General features: G+C 40.8%; 1 protein-coding gene across 1 annotated transcript; it reads left to right on the forward strand.

Annotated features, from left to right (window-relative positions):
• The first annotated feature begins 8,299 nt into the window (after positions 1–8,299).
• Positions 8,300–14,927, forward strand: cmc1 (C-x(9)-C motif containing 1). Its single transcript, XM_070966344.1, has 4 exons — positions 8,300–8,375; positions 9,211–9,303; positions 13,841–13,931; positions 14,180–14,927. The coding sequence occupies exons 1-4, from the start codon at positions 8,342–8,344 to the stop codon at positions 14,298–14,300; spliced, it is 339 nt and encodes a 112-aa protein (XP_070822445.1). The 5' UTR covers positions 8,300–8,341; the 3' UTR covers positions 14,301–14,927.
• The last annotated feature ends 496 nt before the right edge of the window (positions 14,928–15,423 follow it).

Below are 15,423 nucleotides of genomic sequence, written 5' to 3' on the forward strand. Positions count from 1 at the left end.
TTGCCACTACGAAAGATCAAAAGTAAGCAGGTAAACAGACAAAATTATGTCTGGATGATTTGTAGATATTTTACATCTTTACTCTGTTAATTTTCTTCTTGTCAAATGCAAATGCAATTTAGGATTTTGTCATGTTTCAGGGAGCACAGACCTCAGTATCTTGGTAAAAAGCAACAAATCCGGCATTAAAAGTTATCATTCAATTAAAAGATCCTGCGAGTGCTCACCAAAAACAAAGAATCCAGCCCTACACACGCACTTATTAATACCAAAGCAGTAGAAATTGTTAATGAAACTGACACGTTGGGATGAGGCAATTAAAACCTCTGTAATATTCTACATTAATTACAACCAAAAGCATTTTTTACAGTGTTCTCTCACTCCTGGACTGATCTGGTGCTTTTACTCTTGTGTTAGCCACTTTATCAAAAAAAATTAAAAGATAAAAAATAAAAAGGTATTGCTCCTCTCAAAAGTAAAGTATTACCACCCCAGAATTTGATAATACTATTTTTATGTTCTGACCCAAATCTTTGCTCTTGGCAGAAGAGACACACTCGCTCCCCCTCACCCACAAAATCTCCGATATTGTCTGGCCTTTGTCAGTCTTAATTGAAGTCCCGGCTCGCTTTAATTGGCTTTTCAACAGTACGTGAATGGGGACTGCTGTTTATGGGTTAAGTGCATCTTAATCAGAGCTTTAATCCAGTCATTAACAGAGAAACATGAGGTGTTGAGAGGAGTGGAGAGAGGTTGATAATTGAGAGCCTGCTTCCTTGCTCCCTGTGCTGTGTGTGTGTGTGTGTGTGTGTGTGTGTGTGTGTGTGTGTGTGTGTGTGTGTGTGTGTGTGTGTGTGTGTGTGTGTGTGTGTGTGTGTGTGTGCTTACTTTAGGGGTGCTAGGAGTTATGCAAGAGAAACTGGCGAGACAAATATGAAGTAGAAATCCAAAATGTCAGAGAAATGTTTCACAGTACATGTAAGGACACAAATGCTTTTCATATTTTGCTTTACCCTGGCACTTTGCCTATGATTATACTGTGGGTTTACACTCAGTAGAACAAAAATGCAAAGGGTTTGGAAGGTGAATAATTTGCCACAGTATGTTTAGATCAAAATAAAAATCACCGGAGAGAACATTTCAAAAATCAATCTTCTTTATTTCAGAGCATAAACTTGTATTCTGATAAAAATACATACCACTACTGATAGTATAAAATAGATTGTTATTGTCTACAAACCACAGCTCCTCCATACCCACTCCGTTCCTCCCTATTGCTCAGCTGTCACATTCTCACTGAGTTTTTCTCACTGTATATTTTAGCACCTATCCCCAGTGTGAGGCCTGTATTCTTCCGTACCCCCACTCCCCGTCTCACACACACACACGCACACACACCCACACAGATGCACAGAGTTGAATCAATGAGTCTATATTTAATAAACATGCTGCTCTTAGAACGGGTCCTGATTTGCATCATCCTTTGCGAGATGTACTTTTCACCATTTTTATTGTAATTTATTATAGACATACACACACCTACTGATCCTATAAAAGCACTGTCAATTGCTGACAAATTTAGTGCTAGTCACCTTCTCAGGGAGACAAATAAAACTGGGCTAGTAGAGAGGAGGTACATAATGTGTGTCATGATTCTGTGTCTGTTTAACCTGCTGCCACTCTGGCCCTCTTCATCTCTTCCCTGTGTGTCTGATTGTGTGCGTGGAGTCAGAGCAGAGACACACCAGCTGCACCTCCTCTCCATCAAGACCTCTACAAATACTCAGCCCTGCCAGCACCAGCTTCCCTGCTATCTGCCCAAGCTTCCCCAGGTCTGCATTTCACATTAAATGTTTTGATTCCATCTTATTCCCATCTCCTCGCAGTGAGCGTCTGCTCCGGGGTTCACCTGTTCCGTCCAGCCAGACAATAAAGCTGTCCTCTGATTAGGGTTGGATGGAGGGAAATTAATTCCCTTACTGAGTTAATTTAGGTTTTAAATTTAAAGAGTCAAAAGTTGTGTAACTTAACAGTCAAGAACTATAACTTGATTGACATTCAAAGAAAATTGTTTTGCCAAATATATTTGCCACTTTTGCCACATTTATCTGTGAAAATAAAAGAGTTGATTAAAATAATCAATTAGAAATTTGTCAAAATTGGATCTTAATCCAAACTACCAATATACGGGAACCTGACCCCTGTATCCACTCCTGTGAACATGTGTACGCTGACATTTTAACCTATTTCTGGCTTGCGCAACACCTTGTGTGTGAGTGTCGTGTGTATTTGTGCATTATTTTAAGGTGTGAAGGGCCTGATGACAAGATGAATGCTGCCGGCCCAGCTTTACCTCTCCCTAAGCTTCACCACACACGTCTCTCCCTCTGAGAGTGTGAAAACATTTACAGGCCATTTTCAGCAAGAGATGACACTTCCTCCCAGGTCGGCGGGTCACACACACACACACACACACACACACACACACACACACACACACACACACACACACACACACACAGCCTAACAGACAGCAACATAGGCACAGACTCTCTGTAATGCAGACAGAGAGGAAAGAGGAGGCAGCCCTCTCTCCTCAGTGATTCATTTTTTAAGATAAAGTGAAGAAGAGAGAAAAATGTGCCTGCATACAGTGACGCTGAAGATCTGAGCATTGCATGCAAAAAGCAAAGATTCAGACAGCTATATCTGTAGCATGACTATACTGAAGCATACTGACTGCAGGACTGATAGAGGGAAGACATAATGGTGTCTGGACAGTGCTTTTGTACATTTAAAAGTCACAAAAGTGATTTTACTTGAGCGCACACATAAGTACACTGACACACACATACACACACTGATGCACATACGTTGTTACTTCTTATGTGTCATAAAAACTTCTCTTTTATCCATTAAAAAACTATCGATCTTGTGCTTTGCCTTCTCTACTTGATGGGGTTTTTTTCTGTCATAATGGAAAGTCTGCGCTGCCATTTCTTCAGCCTATTCTTCATTTGGAGTAATTATAGATGGAGAGGTAAAAGATGTTTTTTCCCCTTTCTTTTCTTTTCTCCTTCCTATCTATCTTCTTCTCCCCTGCGTGCATTCAGAGGAGCTCTTACCACTGCATTCTTATTAGGGACATGTCTGAAAGGCTCCCGCAGCATGTGGTGTCCTCTGACCGTCCGCTATGGCTGCTTTTTGTCTGCATTAACAAGCCAAGCAACCAAGGATAGCTTTTCAACAGGTACAAACTTTTCCTTTTAGATAATTAACCGCATTCAGACACTCAGTCAGTGTAGGCAATGTGGGTACAGAAGCCTAGAGAGGATCATATGCTAGAAAAAAAGGACAGAGAAAGGGGAGAGAGATGGAGAAAAACTTGATCAAAAGACAAGATGTTCTCTTTGGTGTTGTTTAGTGCTAGTGGATTCTATACCAAACTCCTATTCAAATGGCATGGTCTTCATTTCTGCTCTCCTTGTTGTCCTCATCTCTGTCCTCTTCATCTTTTCATCAAGATGGACCATGTAATGAGGGAAAACTCTGGTCATTGTAGAGTGGTCAAAGGTTTGCTGCCTTAATGAATGGGAGAAACACATGAAGGGCTGAATGGTCTCCCTCGTTCCTGTTTGCTTCTCTGCAAAAAGCCCCAGGATGCCTCCTGAAGAAGGCCTCCTCCATCCATTGCTGTCTCATCACTTGTTAAAGGGGGCATAAAGCGAAGGCAGAGGGGAAAAGTAATTTTCTTCTCCTGTCTCTCCATTCTTTTGGTGGGTGTCTTCCACTTTTTGCTGTGTACTTTCATAAAGCTTATAATTATCTTGGCGAGAGCCCCTCAAGTGAGAACGAATGGGGTCTTTGTACCTTTCTCTCTTCAGCCCTCTCCTGTTTCTGGGAAGAAGGAAGTCATATTAACATTTGGTCTTCCCCTTTTACAGATGCAGTGAGAAAGCCAGATGTGCCTCTAAAAAAAAAAAAAGAAGAAAAAAAACCTCTCAACAACTCAATTTTACAAGCAGAGTATTTTCTGAATCTCTGCTCAGCATATCAAAACAGACAGGGGGATAACTAGAGGGACTCATATTTCCTGTTTATTCTATACCAATTAGTGAATTGGCCAGGTTTAACCATATTATACGTGAGATGTGCAAAACTGAAAACTGTCATAGCTACTGTCTTACTGTATTGCCACTCCTTTTTTTAAAATGTATGGAGCCTCAGAGACTAAAGCAACCACAGTGACCTGGCAGCAGAGATAACTGGTTTAGGGTCAGACCCTCCACCTCCATCATTTATGCGAACTGTACATCCGCTCACCTACCCCTCCCTCGACCCCTCTGACCTCCATCCTCAACTCTTCTGGCTGATTACTCCTAATGTAATTTTAATTAAAAACTGTGGTGTCAAAGGGTTTAGCCTGCCTGAGAAGCGGGTGCAGATTGTGGCACAGTGGCAGACCCCTTCACTTGCTTGAAAGGAAATGCATCCTGACATTGCTCGGGTGGTGCCAACACAACCAGAGCCAGTTTAAGCAAAAAGGCTTTCTGGCCCACTTGAATATCACCATATAACTTTTTATTGGGGAAATATTTGCATTATCTTGATTTTGCTAAATTTGTGTTTTATATGTTTTACCTATGTTGCCTGGTGATTTAATTTGGTACACCACTGTCATGAAGGCTTATAATAAACCTTGTATTAGCTAAGCTGGAGTAAGTTGTTATGATCAGAATTAAAAAAACAAAAACAAAACTCAATATCTTCCTTCTTCTGTGACATCTATCAGGTCTGGTTATAGAGCTCAGCTATGGGAGTGAAACATCAAGGCAGAAGGATTGATGATATGGCAAAAATGATTTTTGGAAGAGAGTAAAAGTTTATGCTTTACGTTACGATCAGTCTGTCTTGCACATTCCATTGCGGATCACCTTGATTATTTCAGTAAAATACTGTACTGACACTTCATTCTCAAATAAATCAGTACCAAAAACCAGCCACAAGAAAAAGCAAAGCAACCAAGCTGTGACTCATTCCAATATCAAGATAGTCCAAGATATACTTAGTTGACTTTGACACTAATCACCGCAGCCAGATTTCACAGGGGTGACCTGTGGAAGGTGCCCCACAGCAGGACTCAACAGCAGAGGTCTGCCTGTAGGTTTGTAATCCCCTCACCCGAGCCGTTGGATTATCTGCTCTCCATCGACCCTGAAGAGGCTCCCCATGGCTCGGGCTTAAACACTCTCGAAAATCTCATCTCCACACCCCATCTGCCGGCCGTACGACGTCTTGGAAGTCACAGATACGAAGGAGTGGGGACTGAGGCAGCAGAGCACACACCAGAACACACCTCCTCCTTCTTGCCGTGGCTGTGTGCAGCAGAGAGGAGCCTTTAGTAAAACTTACATTCTGACTTGGGCATTGTGCTCTTTAAAATGACTTAGAGCAGTTTTGTTTGTACTTTCTTCAGTGGTGCAAGTTAAAAGCCGTCCGTGTTCTGGTTGTAAATAAAGATGTTGTCATCCTTGGTGCAACACATTTTCCTCTACTTTTAACAGTATTTTTAGTCGATTGTATATCATTATACATTATACCAAAGAACATACATAGATCAGACATCAATAACTCACAAGTGCAAGTGGTGTCAGTGTCAGTGACCCTTTAACATTCTCTGACAGGGGCCTTGTTTTGTGTCCGCCAGTGGACAGTTGGAGGAGCTGGTGGTTGGCCCTGAGCAGTGAGGCATGTAGTAAGAGGGTTTAACTTTGCTAACCTCCTTCTGCCAGGTTCATGGGGCCCTGCTGCTTGGGTAATATTGGATCAGTGTTGGGAGCCCGCGGCCCTGCCATATCAGCCAGCACGCTACCTGGGGTAGTGAGCACCATAGAGCCAACTGGGCTTCATACTTGCTTACTTGCTGTCTTCCTCAGACAAATTTGATGTGATTAATTTTCCATCTTTTACAGTATTATAGATATTGTTTTAAAGGCAGACTACATAAGATTTTTACTCTTCCATTACACAAAATGAAAAGGACACATTTGTGGTTTGCTGAAGTAGGAATCAACAAATACTCCACAAGGTGTTAAGATTTCTGGAAGGCTGACCATCAAGGATCTACTCAAAACAGGACAATAATATGTAATCGCCTAAGTAACTAATTTTCTCAACAACAACAACTTCTCAACTAGTGAATTAGCTGTTTGAGTTTTACATTTTGTCTTCTATTCTTCATTTTTTTGTTAACAAAATAATTAGAAAACCCAAAGAGTGTTCACATGTGCAATCAATAATCGTGGTGTTTCTGTAAATTTTGTCCCATTCTCCAACAGTTTTGTGAAAACTGCAGTCACACAAGAATGTAAAGGAAGAGAAAGTTTTGTTTTCTTTGACTAAGGGGTGAGTATGATAGGAGTTCAGTAGACAGGCGGCACTGTCAGATAAAGTCATATGGACTCTGAGAGAAGCATGCAGTAATACTGAATATTACCATATGCAATAAAAGGATAGAGTGAAACCGAGTTTCTCAAAAGAGAAACCTGCAGTGGTTTATTCATTTTCACTTGTGAATAATGAAAACTATTTTAACTTTAAACACACACTGTGCATGAGAAGTTGTGAACCATTATAACCCTCTCGCTAATCTAACCACTAGTTTGCTCATGCCACTTGGTCCAAACTACTTCTTTTATAATTATGTGCTTACATTTTTTCCATTTCTATTTTCTGTATGTTTGCATTTGTGAAGAACTGGAAAAATAAAATATTTGTCATGATCAAAACAAAGTAGACGATGTACTATTATTTCCATTGTAACATATTTCCTCCTCATTAGGCCTCACTGTTAGGCGTCTGCTATTAATATGTTATTTTACCCATTCTATCGCGACAACATCCCTTATTTGTATGTATTTGTGCTAAATGACCACACACTGTGTCTAAGAGACTTGTTGGTATTGTGGATAGTGTAGTATATTTTTGTCAAGCATTCAAGAGTTATTAAAATATCATTTTTCTCAGATTTGGTTCAGTGGTTGTGCAATCATTTGCATGAGTTCCACTTGGCCCTGTTGTGGAAACTTGGCTAGTGCTGCAGTTTGGAGAGAGCTGCTGATATTAAAATCTGCAGATGCCCACCTGGTGTCAAGAGGGATGGAAACAGAAGAGTGTGCTGTCTGGGAGGTGTTTGGTTGGGCTTGGAGCTGTGTGTGTCCATCTGTCCGTGTGTGTCTAAGTCTAGGGTAAGAAAAAAAAACAAACAACGAAACAGCAAACAAACATGTGCAGTGCATACAGGTGATGGCCTGTGGTCTCTGTTTGCTAAATGAGTTTTTTTTTTCTACGTGTAGAAATCATTGTTTTTTTTCTGTCTGGCCTTTGATTTGTAGATGAAAAGAATGTGCTTCTCCACAGAGGAAAGCTGCAGCTTTAGCAATGCAAGGTCAGACAGGCGTGAGAATGTCAGGCAGAAAGGCAAGAGAGTCTCGATATCCCCTCTGCTGATGGCGTATGTGGGTGAGTGTGTGAGTTTTGAAGGCGCATGGGTGTGCATGTGTGGTTTGGATGTGGAGGTGGTAACTTACACCTGTCACTTACTGTAGTCTGTATCTGTATATTTTAAAGCTTGTTTTTTGCTTCAAGGTGTGTGTGTGTGTGTGTGTGTGTGTAACTGTGTAGCCTACCTGTCGCTTTGACTGAACAGGTGGGGCCTCATGCATGGGATCTAGACAGCCAGTCCGCCACCCTGACTGTGGTCAGGCTCACTGTGCTCAACATGCAGTCTGTGCTGCAGGCTCAGAGAAGTTGTGGTTGGATGTCGATGTACTTACTGTCTATCTATCTCACCATTTGACATATTTCACTAAACTATTTTACACCATTACAAAAACAACAGGAGAGCGGACAAATAAAAAAGAACACCTGACTATGAGATGCTTTGCAACGACAACATTCACAGATTACAAAATATCTCCCCGATCAGTAGCCAAAATTTGAGACTGTAAATTTTAAAAAGGCAATACTCTTTTAAATACTGTTATGTTGCATTGTGTTAAGGTGTTACTGATATTATGTCTGAATTTTATGGATCTCTTATGAATACAAATCGCAACGCATCCTTTCATCAGTCCACTTCACTTCTAAGACATGAATCGAAGTCTCACAGACGTAGGCTTTGTCGGACTCTTTTGCCGAATTAACTGTTAACTCGGATGCAATTTCTATCCACGGCTGAGTCCATCTGGGAGTCTGGGATTTGTAGTTTCTTACGCCGTCCAAGTACGTCAGCGGAAGTAGTTTGAGCGAGGTCACATTGGTCCAGTTTTGTAATGTTTTGATGAACACCACCACAATGGAGGCAGCTAACACAGGTATTAAACATTTGAAATGCTCGACGCACTTGTCACGACATAACTTTAGACAACCTGTGTCGCTCTTTATTCGGCTTTGTTCAGCTCGGTGCGTTCAGGAAACACTGCTGAATGTCTGTGGACTCCTGAAGCTAACGTTAGCTAGCTAGTTAACCTGACACGGCTATCTGTACGTAACGTTGCATGATTCTGCATGTTGGTCCACGAGCTCATATGTTCACCGCCTTCTTCTATGGTTTGAAAGTTGCCTTTATGTGCGTTCAGTCGTCTGCACGAATGTAAATTAATGAATAATAGTGATGATGTAGCCCCAGAATATGTCTCACATATGTGTGAGTGCTGAAGCAAAAGGCTCATAATTAACCGGTGGTGGAGGAAGTCAGATCTTTTACTTTTAGTAAAAGTACTATTGCCACTGTTACTATTTTAAAATAATGTGTTACATGTTAACGTCATGCTGTGAAGATGTTACTCAAGTAAAAGCATGTGAATATGATCAGAAAATGTCCTTTAAGGTTCAAATGTCCCCTGTGACTGTGGTGCTATTCCATATTATCATCATTATTATTAGACATGCGTTAATGTAAAAAGAGGATTTTACTGTTGCAGTAGATTGAGGTGGAGCTCGTTTTGAACTTTTTTGCTTAGCACTGCGTAGGACTGCTACTCCAGTAACTGATGGTACTTGTTTTGTCCAACTGACAGTCCAGACCTCAAAATAGACCAGATCTTAAAAAGTAATAAGAAGCATGTACTGGGGCTAATGTTGATGCTGACCTGATGGTTCTGATAGTTCACCCGTACGTCTGTCTTTGTTTTTGTCCTGCTTTCCCAGAGGAGATCCATCTGAGACATGTGGAGAAAGATGTCCTCATCCCCAAGATGATGAGGGAGAAAGCCAAGGAGCGCTGCGCTGAGAAAGTTGAAGGTATATATGTGTGAGTGAGAGATTGTTCGAGTTACATATCCTGGTTAACTTCATGCCTGCAAGACAATTTTTTGTTTTTTCCTAGCAGACATTTTGATATATCAGGTGCATTAAATAGCATTAATAACAGTGACAGTCAGTTTAGTCAAGCCAGTTCCAGCTCCTTGGGGTCGTGTACATTGGCTCACTGGAATGGCTTCTGAGAAGTGAGCCATCATTAATGAAATCATAACACCTGTGCTCTTCCTGCTGTGACACATCTAAATCTCTGCTGTGAAAAAGGTGGGTAAGTGGGTATGAAGCTGGAGCAGACTGTATATTTTGCCATCAGAAATAATTACGTCAAGTCAATATTGAATTCTCCAATGCAAGTGTTTCAAGTGTGTATACACACACACACACACACACACACACACACACACACACACACAGAAATGAGAGTGGTTTGCTCTCAAATGACTGTACATAGTAGATTTATGTTATGCTAGCAGCTACCTTTATCAGTCTCACCATATGTTTGGAGTTGTAGTTTAGACTAATTTAGCTTGGTTTGTAGCTAGTTGGAGTGGAACCAGTAGTTAGCATGGTAGCAAGACACCATTGCAATTCCTAAACGGGAGCTATACTTCCTCTGTGAACACACGGCCTTCTGAGACTATAAGGCTGCACACACACACACACACACACACACACACACACACACACACACACACACACACATATATGACTACTTGTAATATAGCATATGCCTTTCGGTGGCTGCGATGACATTCAGATACTCCTCACTCTCTCGCACACACGCATGCACACGCACGCACACAAGAGATCTGCTTCTCACAACACCAGATGAACTACGTCGCACCCACTCAAGTTAAAAACAAGGCAAAATATATTATTTAGAAAAGATGACAGTCACACTAGTGATTAAATTATTTAATAATTTAATGTCTATTTGCAAAATCTAAAATCATGTCGATCCCTAGTATATAAAAAAATCTAAGTAATAATGATTGAATTCCATTTAGCTGCTTTACGTTTCAGGGTCCTGGTATTGTGCTTGCTGGCTTACTGTCACACTGTCTTGACTTACTGGCTCACATGAATAGAACAAAGCCATTGTTACTCTCATAAGAGTGATCTGTGCTTTTCCCACAATGACAAATTAAAATGTTTGGTGTGAGAAAAGCCAGTTGTATCAATGAGACCAGACAAAATATTTCAGACACCTCTCGGGCCAATGCAACAAAAGCTCAATGTCATTAACTTCATGTAGGTAGGATTTATTGTAGGGCTGTTATCTTCCACTGCATTAATTTTATCTTGGTGTGCCGAAGAAACTGGCAACTGAGTGTATCCTGTATTATCAATGTAACAGAGAAGGGATTATATCTGAACCAAAATATTAGCATACTGGTCACAGAGTACTACTCTTCTTGTTCCTCGCCTACTAGAAACCAGTTGTACATTTTAAAATCCAAGCGGATGAAGGCTTTCAGTGTGAATTGTTTTAATTTAAGGGGTGTATTTTCCATACTTATTGTAGAAAATATACACCCACAACCAACTCAAATTCAGTCCTTATATTTTCTAGAATATAAAAGTTTAAGAAAAATAAACTTCACACATTACTTGTACTGCTTGTTCACTTAAGGCACAAGTATTACTACCAAAGCCTCACATCACTGGTGTGTTTGCATGTCATTGAAGTAGACTTAGACTTTACTATATTGATCCTAATTTCAAAAAATCTTTTGTTGCAGCAGCAGGTTAAAGATACACATAAGTATGACATGATCATTCATTTAGTCCCCCATTCCAATCATTTAAACGTGAATAAGTTATATTAAGCCTTCTTTGATAGCCTGTTCACCTCACTTTTTTACACTTTTTGTGCGACCTACATTTAATCCATTGGTTGTCCAACAGAAAATACGACTCTCAGCTTTCATGTACTTATTTTAATCCAACCTAAACATTCTGTCTGCAGCCATAAAAATGCCACTCTTCTTCTTGTTCTGTTGTGACTCTTCATGGTGAAACGGTTTCCCACCACCATGAACCCCCACTTCCTTTTCATGTCTTTGATTTAAGGAGGGGGCCAATTAGCATGACACCCCTTGCCACTTTGCCTGCTTGGAAACGGTGGCTGCAGGTTTTCTCATGTATGCCCTGACTACTGTAGCAACACATCAGCCAGATGATGATGAGGTTATGTGGTTTCTTGAAATCTGATGACTGCCTTTATGAGCTGTTGTGTGCTGCTCATGCGTGGAGTCAGTGCACATGCAGCCTGAAGTGATGGGACAGACAGTGGCCGTGTGGGTAGTGGAAACCCCCCTCACATTACTAGCTTCTCGTTCCACTCATTTTCACACCTTCACGTCCGCCCTCTATCATTTCATTCTGTATGTTTGTGTCTGCACTGGGCTCCTGTGTGTGTGTGGGTCTATAATTATGTTTTACAAAGAAAAGAGAAAAAAAAAAAGAATCTGCGAGTGTGTTTTCCTGTGTTATCTGCCTCAGTAGATATGCCTCTAAACACCCCACGGTTGTATTTTGTAGGTTGTGCTTTGTTGTTGAAGCAGATACCACTCAGGTATCACTGACTTGTACACATCTTTTTAGTTTTACCTGACATGATTTTTCCTATTGCATTGATGATTAACATCAGTACTCTCACATGTCTTCCAGAACCAAACAATTGAGTATGCCATCAACCCACATATTCAATTAGAAACTACTTTCACATTGACATTGACAACTGTCGTGTTTTTGCAATACTTTGATTTGCAGCTACTTGCTGGAGTCTGTGGCAGCTTGCAGATTGAGTTCATTAGGTCTGTCTCTGGAATCCCATCATCCAAAATGGAGAATGAAAACAACTCCTGTTCCTGTTTCCTTATTCATTAATTTCATTTTTCAGAAATGCACAAATCTTGCTGAAAAATTTATTTTCTGTTCTAACTGTATGAGAGTTTCACACCTTATATCTTCCAATGAAGGTCGAAGTCTCTGTAAGCATTCAAACGCCAAACTGTACTTTAAGAATGGCAAAAAAAAAAAAAAAACAGCTTTAAGGGAAGGTCAGGTATCATGCCTTTAGAAGCGCCTCCTCTGGCATAACGCTCGTCTCATATTTGTCTTTTGGTGCTGCGATCAGAAAGGCAACCTTGTGCGGCATCTATCGGTACCATGGGACAGGGATGAGGCACTCGCTGATTAGATTAGTCGCACTGTTCTGCTTCTCTAAATTGGTTTTGCTGTTGTTTTTTCACATCTGCATCCTGATGAAAGTGTCTGTGTGATAACCATACTGATGTCACTGATAAAGGTAATTATGATATCAGTTGTTTGAAAGGGGACATGGGAGGGCAGTGGTTTTAATTAAATCCTCGAGAAAGAGCTTGCTAATAAGGTGAAGACTCGGAGTCTTCAACGCCTTGTTTACGGTGAGGACCTTGCACATTACATCTAGAATACACCACCAGCCAGGGCACAGTGTCACTGATGCAGTTTTGTGAAAGGGCTTTTCATATGTATCTCAATTGACAGTAGGGCTGGGTGATACAGCTGAAAACTGTATCACGATATAAGTTTTATCGGTCGATATCGATAATTATTGATATTTTTTATGACCTATTTAAAATAAGGACCAGGAGAAAAATACATTCAATTTAAACATTTTTATTTAAAATTTAACCTTCCTCTGATTATAATCCCCTCAGCTATCAAGGCAGAAAGGATAGTCTGCTGCTTGTGCGGTGGTGCTGCGGTTGGCGGACGTTGGCGAATACGGCTGCGCTCCAAAGAGTGAGCGCGGCTAAGTTTGTGGTATTACCGGTCTTAGTGGGGATGTCTTGCATAAGTTACAGACCACATTGGTCTGACTACGGTCCGACTTATAAAATCCAAAAAACTCCATACTGGCGAGCTGACTTTCCCTGTTCTATCGACAATTTCTTCGCTTGCTGCAGGACTCACTTTCTATTTCTCATCTCACTCCTCGCAAAGCATCAAACACGAGACAACGAGATGGCGCAACTGAACTATTATTTTTAACTGAGTTTAACTGTGTTTTTTCAAAGTCACAATATGACTCTCCACCTTATATTATCCATCAAGACACCTGCATGTTGTGTAGGCTACCAGCAAATCCCAGGCATGTGACTTTGTTTGTAAGAGAACTCAACCCCTACACAGCACGAGGAGACATATCCCGCATCACCAAACCATATTTACTGTCAGAACAGAACCTATATTTAATTCTCTGGGACTCAGAGGGTTCATATTGGTGTCTGGTAGACTGTTAAGGAGCCAATGTGGAAACTGGGCAACTGCAAATACAACTGCTCTATAGCCAGGACATCTAGGTTCAGTGCTTGTGTGAACAAGGAAGCATGGGTTTGAGTTTGATAAGAGGCATGGCAATGTAGCTTATCACCAGGTTCCTTCTTGTGGTGGAGTGCCAACATGAGGTGTGCTATTTCTGCTAATTTCACCCTCTCTCTCTTCCACCTTCTTCTCCACCTCTCTCCAGCCTTCAACCACTGCTGTAAAGAAACTGGTTTCTTCATGGTGTTTAAGTGCCGAGAGCAGAATGCTGCACTGAAGGAATGTCTGACAGTACAGTAAGTATTTTGCAGTTTCTTCTCATGCAGTAAGATGTCTCTCATGCAGTAAGATGTCTCCCCATCTTACTGCCACCAACATCTTTTTTATGGGCTTACACACTCTCTCAGCTACCTTGCTGACCCTCTCAACTGTTGCTCATCAAGTTTCAGCAGTCTCAAAACCTTATTATCACCATCAAAGTGATTGTCATACGAGGCTACCTTAATTCTGTAAAATAAATACTTTATTGTCTGTCATCCACCAGCTTTAAGGACCCTGCGTTCTTCGAGGAGTGTAAGCAGGAGTACATCCAAGAGAGACTGGAGTTTGAGAGGACGGGGATCCGAGCAAAGAACAGGGAACAAAAACTCCCAGCTAGCATGTAATGAACACCGTGACACTCAAACAACTTTCTTCTTTTGAAGGTAAAGGTGTGGAGTGTGATGCTCTGGCTGTAACCAGTCCTGCAAGTCCTGCACACCCAGGATACATGGTCATCTGTCAGAGTTACTCAAAGAGGCACAAGCCTGCATATTCTATTGAAAGCTGTGTAATTAATGTCTGAAACTACTCTGTGGTATATAATCAAAATAATGCCCATTTTTGTGTTCTGTATATTTGCAAAATGTCCTCTGTCAGATAGTGAGAACGATCTTCCCCTTTGATTGAATCAGCAGCATTTACATTATATCTACCAATGAGCTTATTGACTGATTAAACATACAGGAAGATATGGTACAGTCACCTCCATGCTGCAGCTCTGGAGGCATGCAGTCATCAATTGAGGGATGCTCAGTATCCGCTAAACACTTTATCTTGTGTTCATATTGTCCATGCAGTGCCAGCACAAGCGAGCCTGTTAATCTGCAGAGGAATGTGTTAATTAACATACAAAGAATTTCAGAAGGATGTGGAAATGAGAGAAATGTGCACAGAGATCTGACATCTTACCAAGTGATGAACTGTGTGATCACGTGACATGCACTGTAAATAAAACAATATTCACTTGTGAAGTGTAAATCAGTGGTAAATTAGAGAAAACAGAAAATGTCGATGAATGCGTTATGATACAGAACTTTAAAGAACTTCAAACATCCGTTTTTATTCAAACATGAATGACGTGTGTTCCTTAGAGATTGACTGGAGAAAATGTCAAGAATAGATTTTAAGTTTCGGGGGAAATGTTCTGAGTACATTTTGTTAATGTGTTGGCTTTAATTAGCACAGCTTTGGTTGGATGTTTTCTGCATTTGAATTTTTGTATTTTGATATTGTGCTTGACGCTGAGTTGAGCTGAACATCGGCCTCAGTCAGAACCGCCTGAATTTAACTTCTTCATAAGTGTTACTTTATTCAATCAGCTGTGTTATAATTTATGAAAGATAATTGAAAAAGTGAAAAAAAAGTGTGGTTCGTTTTTGTTCCATTATAAGTACTTTACCTTTTCATGTGTTCATTGTGCTTTCACATGAGCCACAGTGTTCAGGCCATCTCTCGTGATTACTCCGT

This window comes from Chaetodon trifascialis, chromosome 7, assembly GCF_039877785.1.
Source record: "Chaetodon trifascialis isolate fChaTrf1 chromosome 7, fChaTrf1.hap1, whole genome shotgun sequence".
Lineage (NCBI taxonomy): Eukaryota > Metazoa > Chordata > Actinopteri > Chaetodontiformes > Chaetodontidae > Chaetodon > Chaetodon trifascialis.

Coding starts and splice junctions, on each gene's coding strand:
- cmc1 (XM_070966344.1), top strand. CDS start 8,342: ATGAACACCACCACAATGGAGGCAGCTAACACAG. Junction 9,304..13,840: donor CTGCGCTGAGAAAGTTGAAG/GTATATATGTGT, acceptor ACCTCTCTCCAG/CCTTCAACCACTGCTGTAAA. Junction 13,932..14,179: donor AAGGAATGTCTGACAGTACA/GTAAGTATTTTG, acceptor GTCATCCACCAG/CTTTAAGGACCCTGCGTTCT.